General features: G+C 33.2%; 1 protein-coding gene across 1 annotated transcript in view; it reads left to right on the forward strand.

Annotated features, from left to right (window-relative positions):
• Window positions 1-24,778, forward strand: part of LOC126774534 (uncharacterized) — a 203,717-nt gene that overhangs the window by 164,159 nt on the left and 14,780 nt on the right. Inside the window, exons 9-12 of the mRNA XM_050496097.1 lie at window positions 8,692-8,800; window positions 9,375-9,597; window positions 19,760-19,854; window positions 24,330-24,566. Of these exons, the coding sequence (XP_050352054.1) occupies window positions 8,692-8,800; window positions 9,375-9,597; window positions 19,760-19,854; window positions 24,330-24,566 (664 nt within the window). The remainder of the gene's footprint in view (window positions 1-8,691; window positions 8,801-9,374; window positions 9,598-19,759; window positions 19,855-24,329; window positions 24,567-24,778) is intronic.

Raw genomic sequence — 24,778 nt, forward strand, 5'->3', positions numbered from 1 at the left:
CAGATGGCTGCGAAAATATCCGCCATTACATACCACGGCTACATGTCTTTAAACGATTTTATCTTTATATCTGTCGGTCTCAATTTTAGGAGTTTAATCTACCGCGATGATAATTGGACATTGGTTAGTTGGTGGAAACATGTGTGGTATCCTACAGACAATATGCAGGTTTCTTCACAACTAAGCACGAAAATAATTACAATATCAACATAAATACAAGAAACCACAGTAATGCTCAATCGTAAACCACAATTTTCTCTTAAAATTTAGGTTCAGGCAGTTCTTAGCAGTGTTAACTTTATTAGGACTCCTACGATTTTATCTACGTTAATATGTTGACCAATTTATACCTATAAATCTAATTGATTTATAAATAAATTAATACTGAGTGTAGTGTGTATTTTATTATTTATAATGATTACAAATTATATTATAACAACACTAAAAAAAAAATTACGAGGAACGAAGCCAATGAAAACTTGTATAAATTACTATTGAAGCTATTATTATTTTATATACTATGTAACTATTTTATTGATAGCCATATATAGATATATTATTATAGGAACTTTTGTGAACGTACACAGAACAACTTTCATAAGTTTCATAAAAATCGGATGAATGGCTTAAGAACGCCTAACCAAACATGTAATCATTCATTTTTATTTATAAAAGCGAAGATATAAAAATAGAATGATTCGTTTACAAATCCGCCAGCTTATGGTAGAACAGATACATAGCTTATAGGAAATAACAATTCGAATTCCCAAGTTATGAAATATTCATACATTCTGTCGAACTCCCACACAATGGCAGCATCTTGAATATCATACGAGACTTCATACTCATCGGGATCTAAAATGAGTGAAACGTATTACCATTTAAATAAGAATTGAAAAATATATGATTTAAAACAAATTTGAAGAATCGCATTGAGTACAAAAAAAATGATATTTTAAATATTTATTGCTGCGCCTGTTCATCTCATTGCTAATTACTATCCCTAAGGTTATCTGGAAGAAATCGCTATTAAGAAATAAGGACGCACTACAATCACGTATGGGTTAATTAGTTTTGTTTTTATTTCACGAGTGTGGTATAAGATATCAGAGTAAATATCTATATTAAATAAAATGTATGTATGTAATTATAATAATTGTAATATATAGTTCATTAGTTGAACCAGGAAATATTTAACCATTAAACGAAAGATATATTGAAATGGCGAGACAGTAGTTCGAATATCGGAATAGAGTCGGATTTTGAACGTCATTTTTTCAATTTTTTTTTAGGAGTGACGTCACAATACAACTTATAACAACTTTTAAAGAATCAAAATATAATCTATTACAAGGAGATATTAGATTTTAATTCAATAATAATTAACATAGAATTAATAATTTGTAGCAATAATAATTACAAGCTCTTATCATAAGTTTTGAAAAGAAATTTTTAAATGTTGGTAGGGGTAGTAAGTAGCTCAAACATTTTGTAACGGTTCTAATGTCACTACTAGCATTGGCTGGCCTGTTCATCAAAAATTCCGTTTGGCGGTAGAAATACTTAATATTCTTGTATTACGGTTATAAGGGACATAACGTCTTACTTCCAAAGATTGGTGGCGCATCGGCGATGTTAGGGATGGCTAATATTTCTCACAGTGCCTATGGACGATGGTGACCACTTGCCATTAGGACTCTGCGTTTCTGTCGTAATATATCAAGTTTCGTATAATATTCCCCTTCACTGCAATGCACCAGATGGATTTTAAATAAAAGTTAACGAATGTTAAAGTTAAAAACAGATCATTTACATATTGAACGCGCTTTGCTGGAAACTTCTGGACTTTCAAAGAAACATTTATTCGACTCTCTCGGGGGCTTTCTTTGATTTTTCAGGATAAATAATCTTTATACATTGATCTAGAACAAAGTATGGCTCGCGCAAGTTAACAATCCCACCCGCTGAGCTAAACCTGCTCGCTATAAACAAGAACGGTTACTTGAACTTTTTCTTGTTGATGACTTAACTGATAGCCGGTTTATAGGTACAACCAGAATATGAAAGTCACGCTTGTCACGTTAATCGTCTAAATTTAAAGCGGTTGACACTGCGATTCGCAGCTATTTATATAATAATATTTTCTAAAAACTTCTCCTAAACGCGCTGCATCTTCTGGTAAGAGTTATGTATTTACTGTTTTAGTTAATTATTACAAAAAAAACGTCTCCTAATAATTACATTCTATTTTTTTTGTACATTAAACTATTACCATCATCTATGATGATTGATCGTTATGAGTCACGAAAAACGAGCCGTTAAAGTCTTTTCTATTCACATACACGCAACTCCGAAACACAGGAATTGTTTTTTAAAAGGACTTCTTTAACTACTTAGTACAGTAACACCCTGTGAATGTCCCACTGATGGGCTAAGGCCTCCTCTCCCTTTTTGAGGAGAAGGTTTGGAGCTTATTCCACCACGCTGGTACAAAGCGGGTTGGTGGAATACACATGTGGCAGAATTTCAGTGAAATTCGACACATGCAGGTTTCCTCACGATGTTTTCCTTCACCGTCAAGCACGAGATGAATTATAATAACAAATTAAGCACATGAAAATACAGTGGTGCTTGCCCGGGTTTGAACTCACGATCATCGGTTAAGATTCACGCGTTCTTACCACTGGGCCATTTCGGCTTGCTACTACTTACTATTTAAAATTAATTAATTATACACACACACACACACACTCACACACAACACGCACACACACACACACGCACATACGCGTGAACGCACACATGCACATATTCGATTATCATCTCTATACTTATTACTTTAATTTTTAATAAAACTAATTTTATTTGAATTTCTATTTAGGCTTTATTTACGAGTTTACAAATATATAACAAATATAAAAATATAATTATTATAAACATAAAAATCCAGAGTCAATGATTCTATTCGATGTAAATTCTAAATACACACAGGTGCGGGTTCGCTATGGCTTCGTAAACAAAGACATATCGACCGGTTTGTTTGCTACATATTGGTTCAATTGAATTGAAAGGAACTATTATGTATGTATATTAAGTGAGCAATGTGAGTACGTACATATTATACACTCAAAAAATTATCAGTTCCTGATTTATATTAGGGCTCTTGTAACTAGTATTTTTACGTTATTCCATGTTTACATATATATCTAAGCAATAATATATTACTTTCAAGCTCTCTGTTAAAGTCGTTCTTAGTGATGGGGACTTGTGACATTTTTTTTGCTATGAAATGATGTGAATGTAATTTATATTTAAAAAAAATATTATAATCTATATTTACAGTCTTTATATTTTATAATAGGTAGGAGACGAGCAAAACCTGGTGATAAGTGGTCACCACCGCCCTTAGACATTGGCATTGAAAGAAATGTTAACCATCGCTTACATCGCCAATACGCCTTGGGAACTAAGATGTTATGACCCTTGTACCCGTAATTACACTAGCTCACTCATCCTTCAAACCGGAACACAACAATTTTTTAAAAAAAAAAAAGAGTTATCTTTAAAACATTTTACGGTTTTGTGTTATCGTTACATTACTGTAGACATTTTTGTGACCTACAAATTTCTTATACAAAGTTTTTGTATATCTGTTATAGTTTTGACGTTCGCTACATAATAAATAGCGTAGACCGACAATTTTCTCTCCGACTACGTCGACATATTAAACTTTATCTAAAAATATATGCAACATACTATATAGTATATGTTCGTGCTAAAACTATAAAGAATACTAATATGAACTTGACTGCCTCGTCGGTCTAGTAGCTATATGTAATGACCAGGAGATTCAAGTCCCAGGTCGGGTCAATAAAATGTTATTTAGATTGAAATTCTTAGAAGCAGCCCGGAGTCTGGAAGTTGGAAGTGTGTACACTCCCGTGCCTTGGAAAGCACGTAAAGCCGTTGGTCCTGCGCCTGAATTTCTTCCGGTCGTGTCGGATTGCCGTTCCATCGCGTTATGAGATTTAGAGAATAGAGAGTGCACCTGTGTTTGCGCACACACTTATGCACTATAATATGTCCTGCACAGTTGGCTAATCTCACTTGAGATTGACCGCCGTGGCCGAAATCAGTCTGGAGGGCTATTATAATTATTACTAATATGAAAGTAGCTTATAAAATTCGTAGTTATGAGAGGAAACTAAATAAACAAACAAAACTTATGACATAATATGTACAACAATAAATATATAACAATTGGAGTGACTTTCAAATGCAGTCTCTAAAAGTAATTCAAACAACGACATAGTTCAACTGTTTTGTACAAAGTATTTACAAATTATATAATTTTTGCCTTTTTATTGTATGATTTATTTATTTATTTACAAAAATATAAGTAAACATTACAGGTTAAACCTAAAGCATTTACTTATTTATTTAATTCACTTATTCACCTTATTATTATAGTTTGTATGTATTCCGCTGCCGTTTTGCGAAATACAGCAGGTGATGAGTTAAACAAGTCGAGGCTTGGATTCCAGGCCAGGACACCATTAAGCAAAGTTAACGCGCGTATCAAAGGTGACTCGCTCACCAGTCGATTGGTACAGCCAGGCACCGCAAATAGCTTTGTCGTGGAGCGCGAGTGTATTTGTCAGGAACGTTCAACGATATTAGCTCTAACACTGAGGGATTGAAAATGGTACCCCTGAGTAACAGGAAGAATTAGCTTAGCAAGGCCATATGTCGTCGCACTTCAAGGGAATCGTATCCTGTCATTCCTTTTACAAATAAACTAGGATAAAAATAAGGATACCCTACGAAGAATCCGTATTGCTAGTGATAAAGCCACCTCAAGAATTTCTTTTGGAGTTTCTCCACCATGAGTTTGTATTTTACCTCATGTGGACTCCAAATAAATGAGTTTTGATCTTTTGACCGCAGCAACATTTTCAAGGTTTTTTGACTGCCTCAAAACAAAACCTAGCGTTTTAAATGCCGTTTTAATAATATTGTAAACATGGTCGGTAAAGCTCAGGTTATCACTCATCAAGACTCCTAAGTCTTTGATAGTAGATTGCCGCCCTAGAACAACTTCGTTTAAACGATAGTCGTACTTGACTGGCGTGTTTACGCGTGTGAATGATATTATAGAGCACTTTTCATCTTTAAACATAAGCCTTTTCCGCTTACTCCATTCTTCAACATTTTGGATGTTTTTTTGTAACATCAAGCAATCAGATGGCGTTTTGATTTTTAAGAATAATTTCAAATCATCTGCAAATAGCAAACTATGACCTGCACTAACAGCCTCAGGCAAATCGTTAATAAAAATCAGAAACTCAAGAGGCCCTAAATTGGAACCTTGACATTCCGGAAAACGTAAAATACGGTTCTGAGAGTTGTCCATTAAACTGCACATACTGCCTCCGGTTACGGAGGTAGCAGGAGAAAAATTGTAACAAGGCAGGAGTAAAATCGGCTGCTGCAAATTTACGGAGCAATAAGTCGTTATCGACCGTATCAAACGCCTTCCGGAAATCAAAATATGCAGTGTCAACTTGAAATCCTCTATCCACCGCCATAGCAGTGTATGAGTAAAACGATAAGTTAATGATTTATTGTATTGTATGTTATCCTTGTTGGTCAAAATAAATAATTTATTACTATTATATATCTTAACCATCCAAGTTTAATGTTCTTTCTATTGATAAAAATCGAAATCCGCTGCGTGGTTTAAAAGAAGATAGCGGAGATACAGACAGAGGAATTGAGACTTTGTTTTTTGCTATTTATATAGATAGATAATGCTTAAAAAGCACTCGGAAACATACGTTCAAAGTCTCCAGCTTGGTCATTTATCATAGACCTTAATTTATCGCAAACTAAATGTACATAAAATAAATACAGTAAGATATTCTTCATCGAAGCAAAACAATAATAAATTGTTCAACTTTGTACATTATAAATCACAGTAACATTTCACTTTGTTTTAGAGCGAAATTCATGGCATAGTTTTGTACGTCGTAAATATTAGTTTATATTTTTAGCTAACACTGATGTTTTGCATAAGCCAACAAAACATAACTGGAATGAATAAAAAATATTTTAATATGACAAATTGACATACATTCGTTTTTATAAAAACGATTGTTGTTTAAACAATCAATATTTGACTTTGTTTAATAAAAACCACTACTACCAATGCTTGTTATTCAAACATTTATCAATATTCCCATTATAGTTTTCAATTAAGCGTCAAACAGGTGTTGGGAGAGTTAGGAAGGCATTGAGACAAGGGGTGGGGTCGCACCTGTGGCATTTATATTCCTAACTATTGAGCCCAGCTATCATTATTATTGTATGTGTGTGTCGTGTCGTTACTGTTCGCGTGTATGTGTGTGTTGAGTTATGTGTTTGGTGAGTGACTTTTCAAAATAATGAACAAAAGAAGATAATATATGAAAATTAAACAATTTTATTTTGCATTGGCCTACTAGTATTTGTAATTCTAATATTCCTATCACACGGTTATTTTTGAAAATATTGCATTAAACCATAAGATTTACTTTTATCAGAACAGTTTTAGATTAATTTACTGGTGGTAGGGCTTTGTGCAAGCTCGTCTGGGTAGGTACCACCCACTCATCAGATATTCTACCGCAAAACAGCAGTACTTGGTATTGTTGTGTTTCGGTTTGAAGGGTGAGTGACCCAATGTAATTAAAGGTACAAGGGACATAAAATCTTAGTTCCCAAGGTTGGTGGCGCATTTGATATGTAAGCGATGGTTGACATTTCTTACAATGCCAATGTCTAAGGGCGACCACTTACCATCAGGTGGTCCATATGGTGGCTCATCCGCCTTCCTATTCTATATATAAAAAAATAAAATAATATATCTTTATTTATAAAACTACATTATCTATAGTTCCGTAACTAGGTTTTTCGGAAACAATGCAAAAACTGAAATCATACGTGGAAGCGGAGCGTTTATTGGGTTATGTAAATTGAATTAAAACTGAAATAGTGATTGAAATTGAATTGTTTGTGGTAGAAAAAGTAATCTTAGAGTACCATACGATCATTTACTCCTTGTTGTTCTGAAATAATAATAATATCCTGGGACATTTTTCACACACGGTCATCTGATCCCAAATTAAGCTTGTACAAAGCTTGTGCTATGGAAACCAGACAACTGATATACTACATATACTACTTTTTTTGTAAATACATACTTATATAGATAATTAAACCCAGACTCAGGACAAACAGACATGTTCATGCACATAAATGTCTGTCCTGGGTGGGAATCGAACCCACAACCTTCGGCGTGAAAGGCAAGTGTTCTACCAACCACGCCAACCAGCTCGCCATTAATATCACTTAAGTAAATCAAATTAAATTATATGACACTTTTTGATCCAAATATTGAATCAATAATGAATATCATAGGTCATTCATGGTCGCGGCAATTAAATATCAAAAAGGTTCAAAAAGGATTCATAAGCTAATTAACAATAGACTATATGATTTTAAGTCTACACTTATATCAAATAAGCCGTGCTAGTACATAAGCACGGATTTTAAAATAAGCTTTTCTTTTCTTTATATTCATATTTATTAAGTCAGATAAACTTAGGTGATATTAATATTTTTTTAACATCAATTATGTGTATTATTACGAAAAAATATAATTTTGTGAAATTTATCTTAACTAATATTACAAATTTGATAGCGAGTTTATTTATTTGTAACGCTACGTCTTAACCACTCAAACATAATGCCCAAACTAGAGGCGGACTCTGTAATTAAATAATAAACAAAAAGTGACGTCATTCAGTTTGTCGTCATACTGTTTCCGAAGGTTGAATTTTAAAGAAAACGCTCACCAAATCCATAGCGAATTGACCCCACAATCAATTTTCTTATAAATTATTCATAACTAGCATCCATTATTAATTGCGGATTTTCCAATTCCATACGTATTCAAAAGTAACTTGAAATTAGTTTCTATTTAGACCACCAGATGTCATGTTTACATATTTATAAATACTGTTACTGACTTCTACGTCAAATGTTGTTGGCGCTAAATTATACGAATATACTATATATGTATATGATTATGTTTAGCAATTTAACAATAAATTATAATACGAGACAATATTTACATCAAGTTAGCAGATTATGTATTTATTATTATGTATTATCTGTAGGAAAATGATTAGATCAAAAATTAAAAGAAAAATTTAATGAAAACATGTGCTTTCATATCTACATATATAAGTGAACATACACATTGAATGACATTCTACACATGCAGGTTTTACTCATCAGCATATGAAAACTTTTGTACTTGTCCGAGTTTGAAACCGCAATCTTTGGTTAATTTTCACGCTCTATCACTATTCGATCCCTCTTTATGAGAAATATTTCTGAATAAACAGGTACTTGTAGAGCTCTTTTTTTTGTAAGTATACTATTGTCATCCGTGTCGTGACTCTCATGCATGTTTTCTGAAGCCTATGTAACTCTCCGGTCCATACAATTACCTCTATGTAAAAATCTTTGTGGTCCATTGGTCCGTCCGGTCTCGATAAGAAATGAACAATAAACTTTTGCATTTTAATTAAATTATTTTTGTTCGCAAAAAATGATACCACACTGAATATTTATTTTTCATTGCAGTTGCAGTTACGATTTTCTGGAGATTATCGAGTCTGGTCTGGAGAACGCTACGGATTTAGGACCCGAGGAGTGGATTTCACATGAACATGGCTTTAGTCCTGAAAATGAGGTACAGCTAACTTTATTTCAAATAAGTCTTAAAATCTTGAATATACTAAACTTACTGCTAAAAAACATTATTGGTATTTTTTTAAATGGTGAATTATGGCAGACATCCATTTCAAAGTGCAAAATTACCTTTAAATGTTATATAAAATATTTATGTATCACATAATCTTGAAATCAGAAAATTATTTAAGTAATTACAATATATTAAGTACAGTACAGTACAGTAACAGCCTGTTAATGTCTCACTGCTGGGCTAAAGCCTCCTCTCCCTTTTGAGGAGAAGGTTTGGAACTTATTCCACCACGCTAGTCCAATGCGGGTTGGTAGAATACACCTGTGGCAGAAATTCAATGAAATTAGACACATGCAGGTTTCCTCACGATGTTTTCCTTCACCGTCAAGTACGAGATGAATTATAAACACAAATTAAGCACATGAAAATTCGGTGGTGCTTGCCCGGTTTTGAACCCACGATCATCGGTTAAGATTGACGCGTTATAACCACTAGGCCATCTCGGCTTTTTTATATATTAAGTACAATATTACAATTGATATTGTTATTATAACATTAATAGGTATGGGAAGAGTTGGAAACACTTTTGTCCGAGTCGGATGCGGTGAGCGCAGGGTGGTCGCGCGATACACATGCGGGGCGCACTCGGCGTCTTTGCGGCGACTGGAGTGGAAAACTGAAGCTCTTGCGGTACCAATCTCGTGGAAACTCGTTGCGTTTGCGGTTCCGCTCCGACCACTCCCGACACTACGCTGGATACCGCGTTAAACTAACTTTAACGGATAGTAAGTATTCTTTGTTATTTATTTAAAAATGGAAGATTAAAATATCTAGGTACAAATGTTTATTTTATATCTCTTAATTTCTTATACAACTTACTGGCTGGCTAGAATCATAAAAAGTATTTCCTTTTAATATTTGTTTTCTCATATAAAACAAGTTTCATTAACAAATAGACAAAATATATTTTTTTATATAAATTATTTTGTAATCTATGGTGGAGAATCAATAATATTACAGTTTTAAAAATAAAGGAAATTTCGATATAAGCAGCAATTCTCGAGAGAGAAAGAGAAAATTTAGTATTTACACTGACAAAACAAAACAAATAGATACTTTATGATAATGTAATTTATTTACATTATTATTTATTAAAAGGAAAATAATGTTATAAAAGAGTTTTTTTACTGTACTTTTTGAAAAACGCAATATTTCTGGAAAGACTTATGAAGTCTCATAAAATGAATAAACTCACATAGCAAAATCTAAATAAAAAACCAAATCGTTAGAGCCCTTTCCAAGATACACAAAATAATATTATACAAGAATTGCTCATTTAATGTTTATAAGATTTTGTGCAAAGTTACGTACTCCGTGACTGGCTGACTGTTTTATGAGACATCTGTTGCTCAAAACAATATTATACCGACTTCATATTCCATGTAAAACGATCGCGTGAAGAACAATGTTTTTCAATTCCAACTTCGACTCTGGTTCCGACGGAACAAGTTCTGAATGAAACTTCGCAGTACGGAACAAGTACGGAAGTCGCGACGTCCACTACCGCGTGAACAAGAACCAACTCTCTACAATGAACAATAGAATTCTAATTCGCTTGTCTCGAAGCAAGCAAATAACTTTGTTTTACACGTGGAACTTTTCTACAGCTAACTACCCTAGTTTGAATAAGGCTCAAATTCGCTAGTTTCGGCGTTTCTAATTGCTGACTTTAGGTCTTGTATCGAGGATCGTAGTGCATTGGAATACAGCATAATATCGTTGAGCAAATAAGTTTTGATTAAGTTAGCGGTGCGAAGCTTTTAATTAACTGCACAGCGCTTATTTCTCATAATTTTTAATGACGCAATGAGGATTATTGTTCTTGCTCGATTTGTTTTGTGTGCACTTTTTATTTAAAGTATCGAGAGCGGAACGATAATTTTAGCACCAATAGCTCAACGGCATATATAGGCGATGTGGAAGTCGCAGGTTCGATCTTGACGCCTCGGGCTTTTGTCGTCCCCATACCAAACACAAGCAATGTATTATTTAAGAAATTTCTAATTAGGTGTAAAAAGACAGAAATAGGAGTACAGAAATTGTAGTTTAGTATAGAACTTCGTATTTCAAAATTGTTCGATATAACTTACAAACAACGATACCACTTTTTCCGCGAATTTTTAAAGAAATATATATAATTAGAAGGACTGCCTTGGTAAAACATCTACACACAAAAGTTATTCTACCACCAAATACCAATAAACCGACATGGCCTAGTGGCCCTTTATAGTTAAAACAAAATTGTGCTTAATAAAGGTTATAATCGCAAGACTTTTTATTGCCTCATACAAGAAGCAATCTTGGCCAGCATGGTCAGCTGTATAGAATGCTATCTTTTGCTAATTGTTTTAGAGAGACTATAGATATCTTCAACATCAGGACCATTAAAAATATGCACACAAATCGGTTAATTTTTAGTTTTATTTTTATATTATTTATTTAGTTTAATTTAATTTTGTTTTGCTTTAAAGTTATTTATTTTTATTTTATAGGTGATAATTTTTATAAGATTTCTGTTTTTAAGTTTGTTCTAATGTTACGCTGTAGTTACTAATTAACGTTTTTTTAGCCTTCATATACGCATGTAATGACCACATCGAGAGACTCAATTGTAAATATTTTCGGTTAAATGTATTACTGTAGGTCATTGTTGATTGTAAAATTGTAGTCAGCTTTGTGGACTAAATAAAAAAGAGGCATCATGCCATCATTAACGCTGTGACGTATTAAATTCATTAGAATAAACATAATTCAATGCACTAAAACTGCTATTTACTGAAACTCCAGCTAATTTCGTAAACATTTACTTGTGGTAGGGCTTTGTGCAAGCTCGTCTGGGTAGGTACCACCCACTCATCAGATATTCTACCGCAAAACAGCAATACTTGATATTGTTGTGTTCCGGTTTGAAGGGTGAGTGAGCCAGTGTAATTACAGGCACAAGGGACATAAAATCTTAGTTCCCAAGGTTGGTGGCGCAGTGGCTATAAGCGATGGTTGACATTTCTTACAATGCCAATGTCTAAGGGCGTTTGGTGACCACTTACCATCAGGTGGCCCATATGCTCGTCCACCTTCCTATTCTATAAAAAAAAAAAAACATAAAATCCTTATAATATCAGCATAACTTGGAAAACATATTTATCTTTATTATTGCATACATGCGAAACTTGAGCGATTTACTTAAGTCATTTATCTTGATTTTTATTTTATATATAATATATACTTCAATTAATACGTATTTTATATACCGTAATTAGCATTACGGAAAAAAAAATTTTTACACCTTTTATTTTGAAAAATTAAGTTCGATCTGAGTAACTAATAAAAAATGTTTTATTCTGTCCTACGAAAACAGCTGCTTTCATTCGACGAGGACAAGCAAAAAACTCCACTACCTCGTTAACTCGTTCATTCATCCATTCATTCCCAAGCTTTAAGCGAAAGAATTTTTATCACGAAAATTTCAACCTGTATTCCAATTTAGCGCTTAAAGCGCTGCGTCCGTTATTAAATAACTCAAGAAGCGCTGAATGAATAGTTGTAGTTCATCGCTGTAATAGATGCTTGACATTGGACCTCTTAATGCAGCTTTAAATTGCTGTTGTATATTTTTGATGTCTCGATTAACACCATTATATACAAAATGTACACATTAATACTGTATTAGTATATCGTTTATACATAATATGGCCAATTACAAACGTTTTAGCAGGTCTTTATTTTAAACCTGATTGCTCTCTTTCCGTCATAAATGATTTGACATTCGAAATAAGAAGACAATTAAAGGTTAATAATTAATAGATAAAATCGTTAGATCTCATGTTCATTTTGTTAGTAATTTTATTTTGTTTTCATATAAATTGTAAGAAAAATAATGTTGGTACGAATAACAATTTTCTCTCTAAAACAGTTATGACAAGCGAAGAGTTTTTCCAGCAATATCTCTCAATGACCCTCAGTGCTAAACTTAAGTAATGCTTACCAGTTAAAAGTCATGACCAATTCTCTTTTATAAAGTACTTTTAAAGAAAAGTTTAAGGTAAAGTGTTATAAATGCTTCGAAATCTAAAATCAATTTGATAAATAATCTGTGTATTATTAAATGTCTTAGAACGTAACACTTTATTTTAATATAGGCATTCTAGCAAATGGGCCACCTGATGATATGTGGTCACCATCACTCATAGTGGCGCTGTATGAAATATCTAAATAAATATTAAGCTACAGCTATTAGTTTTATCATTACTTTTTCTCATGTTTTTATTTTAACATTCGTACATTTGTGTTCTTTTTTAAGTTTTTTGTTTTACACTTTATTGTATTCTTTTAGTTCATAATTTATTTTCCAAGCGGCAAGGCAGATAAATCGTCACTTAAATTATTTACCTGATAAACGGCTTAAAACGTGTGTATCGTAACGTTTTAATAAAAAAAAACTCTCATCCAAATATTTTGATATTATTCTTCATTCAGCATCCGTAGATTGTAATCCAGTATCCCGATACGAGATAGGCGTATAAGTGTATTTAGATTTCTGTTATTATGGTAATATGGGAGTCGTCGGATTGTTGTTCTCAAAGTATTTGCTTTGAGTTAAAATATCGGTTCTTGGTCCTTTTATCTCGACAATGTTTTTTGGATTCTTTGTCCACCTTTTTTTAATCTATATGCTTTACTGTTTGTAATTATGTTAGAAAATATGTCGGGGTTTTTTTTTTGTTTAACTTGAAATAAAATACATTCTTTGAACCGATTTTGCTCAACAATGTACGTAAAACACATGGTTCTTAGCTGAGGACCGTAAGATTAAATCCATTCAAGCATGTGACTGTAATTTGTGTTTGTAATTCGTAATGTTTTTTTTCAAATATCGTGTGGAAATCTCCAAAGAGTATCATAAAACCCATGTTATTCTGCCAAATATGTAGCCTAACTAACGCTGGAACAGCGTTATGGAATATTCTCCAAAGACTCTGGCCACATTTATTGTTAACTTGCATTCTTATTTGAATTGATTTGGTTTTTATAGTGTTGCTAGTATCAAATATTACTAACATACTAAAATCAAACGGGTCACGTTTTCATAATTACCATAACTTTAGTTTTTAAATCGTCACTAATTTCTGAAATAATCTTCAGCACATTTGTCATTTATACGCACAGATAAAATAAAACTCAGACGTATCACTGATCAATTTGGCAACTGTTCGACATTTAGCCGAGACGAACAGCTACTATCTCCAGTTACATCAACGCACCATTAAGCATGTCAGGACTTCCATTAAGTATCTCCCATATCTAAACGACTGAAAGACTGCCAGCTCCGAGGTCATAACGTAACCTATATTCGAATATCGCTGTACTATACTGACTTTTGACCTCTTTTTCGGTTTACAAATAAATTGTAACTTAATTGTGAATAGGATAGCAGATAGTATAATACAAGGGATATAACATTTTATATCCTATTTGTAATGTGTTATATGGAACGGTTTATGCTTCATATTTGCCAATTTATATCATATGATAACTTAATATTAGATAATTCATTTGCCTATGTACTTTTTTGTTTTTATTTTCTATCACTATAAGAATCAATATAAACAACGGAATCTAGAGGCTATGTCTCTTGTGTATCATGTTATCATTCAGAAGAGTGTAATATTAGCCAATGAGTGGAATGGTTTGATAGCACAACAATACAATGTAAATCAATAATTTACTGGTGGTAACAGACAATAAATTACTGGTGGTGACAGCAGTAATTGGTATTGTTGTGTTCCGGTTTGAAGGGTGAGTGAGCCAGTGTAATTACAGGCACAAGGGACATAACATCTTAGTTCCCAAGGTCGGTGGCGCATTGGTGATGTAAGCGATGGTTAACGTTTCTTACAATGCCAATGTCTAAGGGCGTTTGGTGACCACTTAGCATCAGGTGGCCCATATGCTCGTCCGCCTACCTATTCTATAAAAAAAAATCTTATATCTGATGAGTTGGGAATAACCACCGTAGCCGATCGACCCCCTGATCGATTCGGTCGATCGATGGGAGACATGTTAAATATTCGTCTACCCCATGATAAATGGCAGTCTGGCGGAACCACATCCTTCATCTTAATATGGAAAAAGAATTTGCCCAACCGTAAGACCGTTTGTTTATTTATTTAGAATTGTCCGTAGTAACCCATCGTCAGAAAATCAAAGAGAAAATCCACGTTATGAAATGTAATAAAGCCTTAGATGATATTACGATAGACTTTATAGGGGTCGCTGTTTTGATATGAAGTAATAAAGTAAAATTTAAACGTCATATAAGCAAATAAAATTGTACAAATATAAAATGCACGTGACATTTCATTTTAATTATATATAATAACATATAACTAATTTGTTATTGTTGTAATGTATTATTTTAGTTAATTTGCTATTATTGGAATTGTATTGACCTTAATAAATGTAAATGCGGCCACGGCGACCAATCTCAGGAGAGATTAGCCACCTACGCAGGAGATATTATAATGCACAAGTGTATGCGCAAACACAAGTGCACTCTCTATTCCCTAACTCTCATAATCCGATGGGACGGCAATCCGACACGACCGGAAAGAGTTTAGGCGCAGGACCAACGGCTTTACGTGCTTTCCGAGGCACGGGAGTATACACACTTCCAACTTTCAGACTCCGGGCTGCTACTGAGAATTTTCTGACAGAAAAACCCAATAACTTTTTATTGGAAATTGAACCCAGGACCTCCGGGTTTGCGGCCTTACATCAAGCCAGACAAGACCAACGGGGCAGTCAATTTTTATTAATATTATTGAATGTAAATGTAGACCACGTTTAAATTCATTTAATTACCCTAGAGTATAGGTATGTGTTAGAAGAATATATGTGCTGTGCGTGTTTGTTTACGTATATTTATGTGTGTCTGTTTAAAAAATTAGCTAAAAAAATTAAATAAAAAAAACTAGATATCTCATATATTGTTATTAAAGTCAATAAAATAACACATTCATAACCACATCTGTAGTAATGGAAAAACTTGGCTTCCCATGTTTCATATTTACATTGTATAAGAGTCAGCCATTTTCTGTTTATCTTTTCTGCCAATATGCATGCAATATCGAATACGTAATAACTTTCATGACTTGCATGTAAAGAACCCAATAACTTTATAAATATCGAAGCATTTTACTCTGATACGTATTTAATTTTAGTTTCGGTTAAATTGTTTTTTTTTTAATTAAAATTATTTTACGCAAAAAGAAATTTACAGCAGAACACTTAGAGGTCGGTCACACCTTAGGTAGTTAGCCGCATAAATGTGCCCGATCCTTTAATGGCTACTGTTTTTTATATCGAGATATTAATCTCGAATTTAAATTAAAGGAACGACCGTTAATTTATGTTGAACAAATATTTGGTTTCGTATGAGCTGCCAAATTCCATGAATTATAATTGAATCGAGTTTTTCATAATTTAATCAGTTTAATGTGCTCGAATGGTACTTGAGTTATACGATAAACACGTTAAACGACAAAAATACCCTGTTGAAGAAATAAGTATATATAAATGTCTGTAAATAATTACGTTCCTTAAGATAACTAGAATTATCTTTAAACGAATTTATTATAACAAAACTATAAAGAATGAAAATATGATAATAAGATTAAGAAATATCTTAAAGAAGAAAAGGAAAATGGAAAATTTGTGTGCAATTATGTACTTATCACAATGGCGATTTCATACAAGCAATCTCGGGTGTATTGAGATTAGACTTACAAAGGCTTACTGATTGACACAAAGACTCTTGTAGGGCGTGTAGGGCTTTGTGCAAGCCCGTCTGGGTACCAACTCAGCATTTATTCTAGCGGAAAACATTAATACTCTGTATTGCTATGTTCCGATTTGAGGTTGAGTGAGTTTAATTACAGGCACAAGGCAGATAACATCTTAGATTATATGGTTTGCCGTGCAATGAAGGTGTTAGCAGTTGTATATATTACTTGGGTCACCTCTTACATCTTTAGAATTAAAAAAAAATACGTTTATGTAACGAAAAATATGAAATCACTCAATTATATCTACAGAATATCGTTTATATATGTTGCATAAATTTATTAAAAAATATAGTCATGTAATATGATAATAATCTTATATGCCAATGACGGAACAAATATTTATTTACAAATATCATGCATCAATATGACATAAACTTTCACGCCAATGTGCCAGCTCGCGCCAACACGCCGTTGAAAGCGTGCTGTCCGTGTTATCGCGGATTCATTTCAAGAGCCCGTCGGTCCACCAAAAGGCCAAGGAAGCCACCTAAGGAGGTGCTCCATTAGGCGTCACCGCTGATTATGCCCAACGCGAACTATGTGTCATGTGCCCGTCGCTTTAAAAACTCCTGGACCGACAAATTTTTCTTCGACCCGTCGGCATATTAAACTAAAATGTAACATACTTTTGACTATTAGTACTTGAAACATAAAGTCAAATACGGAAAAAATAAATAAATATAGTCGATTTAAATATATATATATATATATATATATATATGGATATGGAACTATAGTTTTTTAAATATATCAATTGTTCCATATCAATCGGATTAGTAGTTTTGACGTGAAGCCGAAATAACCAAATTAAACTTACATTTATATAATATTAGTTACATTATTTTCTTTGAATTTTTATTTTAAGCTGATTTTATGCGCACGATATCCTTTTGAAACTGAACTTGTTGGAATATTCTTCAAATACGTCAAATATTGTATAAGCGTATTCAATACTCGGCCATGGCTACTTTTGAAAACATGTGGAGAGGCGGCTGTAGCGAGACGAGTTATTCATGAGAAAACGCTTTAGCGATCCGATTCAGGCATTTGAAATTCAACATTTGGTCTGTTTTTTTTATAAAATATTTTTTTAATATCATATTGTTGAAGTTCAGTCTGTTTTATTGGAGATTTAAAGAAAAGTTATATTAACGACTGCCAAAAACTATGATTATCAGTACAATACAACAAAGTGCCCACGCCGCGTCTGCCTCTCTGAACGCAATAAACTCAAAAATTACTGAACTGAACTGACATTAATATGCATTATTATTAAGCGGTATTCACCAATGAAAGGAGTGGACAACAACTATTATTGTCTACGAGTTGATTTATATGCATAAAGATATATAATATGAATAAAAATAAATGTAATTAATATTTTAATAATATTTTTTGTTGGTTATTCACTCAAATTTCTCCATGTGATCAAAATAATACGTGAATATTTTCCTGTAAAAAAATTAATTTACTTATTTTTTTTTATGAATAACAGTTACTTTACTACTAAATTTACAAAGTGATAAGGAAATCCCCTTGGTAATACTTCGAGTGTTATTTTATCGCCCGCTAAATAATAAAAGCTAATTTTGCAATCGCCGGCTTCATCAGTTCTGGAAATTGAGTTATAAATTTATGGTGGAAAGGTATAATAACCTCTAAGATTCTGGATCTTGAATATATTTTGTGCACAAATCATTTAAATATGAATATTTTAAGTTCAGAATACTATGAGAATTAATAGTTCGTAAAAAACCTGGCACTAAAGCGTTGCGCAAACCCGTCTGAGTACCACTCGCTTAACACATATTCTACCGTCAAATAACAATATTTAGTATTAGTCTGCTCCGGTTTCAAGGGCGAGTGACTCAGTGTAACCGATGAGACATATTAATATCTTATTTCCTAGTTTGGTAACGCTTTGATGAACGTCAAAAATATACGTCGTATAATGAATCAAGTGACACCGCAGTCAGTCAGTTATAAACATATGTATATATATAGTAGTAATATATACTACTATATATATTTATTTATTACAACTACCAGTCACGTGTCACCAACACGTTGTTTATTGATCGTCAACAATCCACTGGTTCAGAAATAGATACTTCACGCGTGAAAGACACTCAGCTGGATTTTTTAATCTAATATTTATTAATTATAGTTATATAAATATAGAACTATCTTTTTTTATTCGAAATCACCTAGAGGTGATCATTTCAAATGGTAAGGCTATCACCGGTTTGAAATGTAGATTCTACCGACATCACATTGAGTTCATCACATCACAGGAGACATTGTTTATGATACGATGTACATGAAACACATGCAGGTTTCCTCGCAAAATATTTATTGAAAGGTACAAAAAAATAAATAAATACAAATAGTTGATTATTTATAAATATAATTGAATTAAATGAAAATTTAGAGCTGACGGATTTAAAAAAGCAATCTTCGTTAACGATCTGTCAACTGGACGTACTTATAAACAAATTTTTTAAGTCATTACACCCTTAGAGTTTCGACAAATTAAGCTTTTACGAGTACGAGGGTACGACACTTACGATCGAATATGTACTGACTATGTACTTAATTTGAGGATAAAAGTAGCTACTGAGTTTTTCCCCGCTTTTCTCGGTCTACTACATTTCAAATCGGTGGTAGCCTTACCATTTGAAATGATCACCTCTAGGTGATTTCGAATAAAAAAAGATAGTTCTATTATTTACTAATAACTATAATTAATAAATATTAGATTAAAAAATCCAGCTGAGTGTCTTTCACGCGTGAAGTATCTATTTCCGAACCGGTGGATTGTTGACGATCAATAAACAAGTATAACACTTCTATATTGAATAAAGATTATTGAGGTTTGATTTAATGTTGTATAATGACGATATATACCTGATTATTGAATACTTTAATAAAATACGGGCTACTTGAAAAAAGGTTTGTTCTTTTATTTCCCTTGATATTTTATCATAGCAAGTCAATCAGCATGATGATGAGATATATTTAATAGCTTTATTTGTTTTAACAGCGCAGTCATGTATGGACGTGAAACAAATCCTTTACAACGGCTACTGCTATCTCTTCTCCGGCTACCCCCAGGCATCTTGGTCCACAGCTAAGCAGGTATGTACAGACCATATCCATACCACATTGGGATTTTCTTCTTACCTTCTTTTATTTACCACCATAGTCATATCTCTTGTCTCTGTGTATCAACTTTTAAACTATTTCTAATACATATTCGTTATGAAATATTTAGTTCAGGTATTTTCTCAATACCTGAACTAAATATTTCATGTTATACAATCAACTTGATGTTGTATGTGTTCAATGGTTACGATAATTAGAAGCATTTTCAATTACTAAAGGTAAAGCTAACACGTGAGATTTAAGTGAGAAAATATAATATTCATAACATTATTATAAATCACCAAGACAAACTTATTATGCGTGCTATTCTGTAAGAACTCACTTCATTACTCACCCCTGAAATGTTGAAAACCGACTTCTGGTGATATAATATTTTGATACGTGTATTCTTGAAATGTTATTATTATTATGAATTGATAATAATCGCTTTACTTTACGGTGAAGGAAAACATCGTGAGGAAACCTGCATGTGTCTAATTTCACTGAAATTCTGCCACATGTGTATTCCACCAATCCGCATTGGAGCAGCGTGGTGGAATAAGCTCCAAACCTTCTCCTCAAAAAAGAAGAGAAGAGGCCTTTATTCCAGCAGTGGGACATACACATGCTGTTACGGTTACGGTTACGCATATAACTTCCTGACATTAAATTTAAAATAAATGTAAATGAACTGTTTTGTACAAAAGGTTATTAAACAACCAATCACTATTTTATCACCTGGATCCTTCCACTTTGTTCAGCCGCTAATGGACGATATAACTATAAAATAATGTGGATTAATGCTCGGGATATAAACAATTTAACATATGGATAACATAATTACAATATACATACATATATGCAAAGATCCCTAATTACCGAAGGCCCAAATTACCCAGGCAAGGACCCAAGTTAACGATAAGTCTCAAATTATTCGAATTAATATTTAATTTTATATCACACTTGGCGATTAAGCAAGTACTCTCAAGGTTTCCATTTATGACTCCCATACGACGTCACCAAGGAGGATACTTAGCCTTTGTCTATACAAGTTTATTTGTAAAACATTTATATATGTATACACTATATGATAGACTACCTTAGTATGTTCATAACGTCTATATAAATAATTGATTGCATATTAAAAAAGGCTTGACAAATATGTCTCTTATGTCATCTGAAATTGAATAATGCTAATATTTACACTATACTGTAATAACTGACTGGCTCTTTGATGTAATAGCTAGCATATTATAGATCCCAAGGTCCTTGGTTAAAATCCCGGATCAACAGCATCTGGTGCAGCTTGGAGCCTGAAAGTTTCCCGATGTTACACTACCATGCCTCGAAAAGCACGTAAATCCATAGGTTCAGCGCCTGAACTCTTTCTGGTTGTGTCGGATTTTCAGTTTTCCATTATGAAAGTAAAGGAATAGAAAGGGCACCTGTGTTTGCGCACACACATGTGCGCAATAATATGTTTTGCACATTTCTCTCTGACTAGTCTCCATTGAATTCTTAAGGATACCGTAACCAAAATCATCCAGGTGGACTTCATCACTGTATCTAGAACATCAATAAGATTTGAAATTATTATAAAACTCTCTCGGAATATATGGTTCCGTACAAAGAACATTAATCAACATCGTCAGAAAATCATTGAACCGATTAAAACTTAAATTATCCTATTACAGGTAAAATTTCGCACTCTATAACCGTAACGAGCTTAATTCGTTTATTCCGGCGCTTCTGGAAATTTCTTAGTGTAAACGGCGAAAATTTTACTCTACGGAATACATTTAACAGCTCATATCGATTGTCTAACTTTTAAGTACCTAGAGCGGGAAATAATCTTACAATCTTAGTTACCCAAGCGAATTACTTTACTTTTACTTATAACTAATTAAAAAAGTTTATTGTTACAGAAACTAAACGTTAGTTTCAAATATAGAATCAAAAATAGGTAATATTTATCTGAATAAACATTTAGAAGTACTTTTGAATCGTTACTAGGGGGTCAGAATATGGATTCTTAAGAGATCTACACGTACAAAAAAAAAACAATTATTTGACAACCGAGATGAGACAGTTGACCAAGTGACTGAAACCACCCGCTGAGTTTTCATGTACCTAACTCGTGTCTATGATTCAAATCTTGCTCCGCATTAAGAATGTAATGCAAGTATTAACTTGTGCCGTTTAAAATTTTGTCATATAATACAAAGCATCCAACTACTCGCGTATGAGCAACAGCTCTAATTCTTCTTCCCCAAAAAGAAAGACTTTTTCAGCACTGTGATATTTATGTTTCAAATATATTTTAATTTAAGTGTTAATTAAAAATCTTCAAATGAAATAAATAAATAAAAATTAGACGATTTTAAAATAGTTTTATTGCGAACAAAATTTTTCAAAAGATAAAACATCCACAGTTTGGAAACGAGTTGAAAGCTGAGGCGAGTTTATTTCACTAATGTATTGTAAGAGACTCTTTTTGTTATTTCAACGATAAAACGTAGTTGAATGTATCTTTTGTATGAGGATGCTGCCTCCGGGGAATCTTCTAAGTACCGTATTTTTTCAAGGCACGTGATGTAACTGCTGCTTAAATTCGCTTAACGTTTTTAAATTTTGTTAAAAAATGTACTTATATGACATGTACTTTTAATTTAAATGATTGATATTACATATAAAATAAAAGTTAAAAAATACATAAGGTTAAATATTTTTTTTATCAACATAAAATATTCCGGAATTTCCAAGATTTGGTCATTTTTCAAATCTAAATCCCGCGGATTACTTGTTTAAATAATTCATTTGAACTTCGAAATGTCTGGAAATACAAACAGTTAATTTGAATAATTTTCGTGCTTTGATTTAACGATTAACATTGAAATAATAACCATGGCGATCGCGTGAATGATAAAAGGTACAGATTAAATAAAATAAATGACCAATTCACTTTTTACATTGACCGAACAAAAGATTATGGAAATGAGACAAATATGGTGATATTGCACACCTGACTGATTTCGGCCACAAAATTCTCAACGGAGATTAGTCAACTGTTCAATGAGTACTGTATGTTGTGTATTATACAAGTTTGTTCGCAAATATGGAAATGATGAATTGGAAACCCGATACAACCGGAACAAATTTAGGTAAAGGAACAACGGCTTTACAGGCTTTCCTGGTTACTGGAGCTTAAACTGCCAATAAAATTAATATTTTTTTCTAATTATAATAATAGAATATAGCAACAAAGTTAATATAATAGGCCTCCAGACCGGCCAATGTCAAGAGAGATTAGCCAACTGCGCAGGACATATTATAGAGCACAAGTGTGTGCACAAACACAAGTGCACTCTCTATTCCCTATAACCGATGAGACGGCAATCCGATATGACAGGAATGAGTTCAGGCGCAGCTTTACGTGCTTTCCGAGGCACGGGAGTGTACACACTTCCAACTTCCAGACTCCGGGCTGCTATTCAGAATTTTCGACAGAAACACTCAATAACATTTTATGAGCCCGACCTGGCATTTGAACCCAGGAGCTCCAAGTCTGCGACCTTACATCTAGCCACTGAACCAACGAGGCACTCAATATTATATTATTGAGTGCCATGCACACAGAGAGCGGCGACGGAGAGAGTATAACGGCATAAAAGAGCGTCATACCGTTTGTCGTCATGGCGTACGAGTCGGATTTACCCCCAAAACGCGCCAATAGATGTTTCACATAAATATCATGTAGTAAACCTTCTAAGCCTCTATGTTTATGTACTCGTATATAACATCATTGAAGTCTACTTCACAGAAAATAATATTTAAATATAAAATGTCCTTCACGCTCGCGTTCAACTCTTTCATATTGTTCGTTACTTATGACATATCCCAGCGGGCATATTGTATTTATTCACAATGCCTTGTGTAACACATATTGACTACGATCATAATGATTGAGCATTTTTATTTATATACCTATACGTTCTAGACAATATTACCTTTTGAAATGAATAACTTCTCTTTGTCATGTTTATTTTTTATTCTTAAAATATATTATTCACTATTATAAAAAAAACTTATATTATTAAAGATAAAATTTCGTTAACAATGCGTTATAAACGATAACATTTACGTAGTTGACTAATTCCTATAAGTTGTCGAAGGAAAGTCTATAAGTTAAGGAAATAGTTGGTTTGAGCTCTTTCCATGCTAACCCTATCAAAACTATAAAAGGCACAAGAAAACTTTATATGTGAGATTTATTGATAATAGTATAGATATTTATTTTATAAACCAGTCAAAGCAACCATTCGAAAGAACTCTCCTCAAGGGTGGGAAAAAAATGCCTATTACGACGTCTAGGCTGCTCATGATTTAGGGTAGGCGGTTTAAATACTAATTTAACCCGTGTTTATCCGGGATTAATAACTAGTCTATTAACATATATTATTTTACTTTAGGTTTGTGATGGATTAAACATGAAGCTGTCATCCGTCCACACAGCAGAAGAGGAACGATTTGTAGTAACAGGCATCAGACAAAGCAGCGATTACAGCGCTGGCTCCGTGTACTGGCTTGGTGCTCGTGTAGACACCAGCGCTGAACTGAGCTGGATTGATGGATCGACTTTGGATTACCATGCGTGGCCGCCATACAACGATACAGAAGAAATAGACGAGGCGTGTTTAGGTGTACAAGTAAGATACATAATACATAATACAAATATTCACTCATGTAGACAGAAGCGCACTAAAAAAAGTTGATCTGACCTTACACATTTTATTTTAATACGTATCAACCTTCGATCAACAATACTACAGCAGTGTTGTTTATAGTTGTATTGTTTATCGATGTTTATCGATCGACCACCTCATTATTTTATTGTTAAAGTTCTAAAATAAGTGGAAAC

This window comes from Nymphalis io, chromosome 16 (assembly GCF_905147045.1).
Source record: "Nymphalis io chromosome 16, ilAglIoxx1.1, whole genome shotgun sequence".
Classification (NCBI taxonomy): domain Eukaryota; kingdom Metazoa; phylum Arthropoda; class Insecta; order Lepidoptera; family Nymphalidae; genus Nymphalis; species Nymphalis io.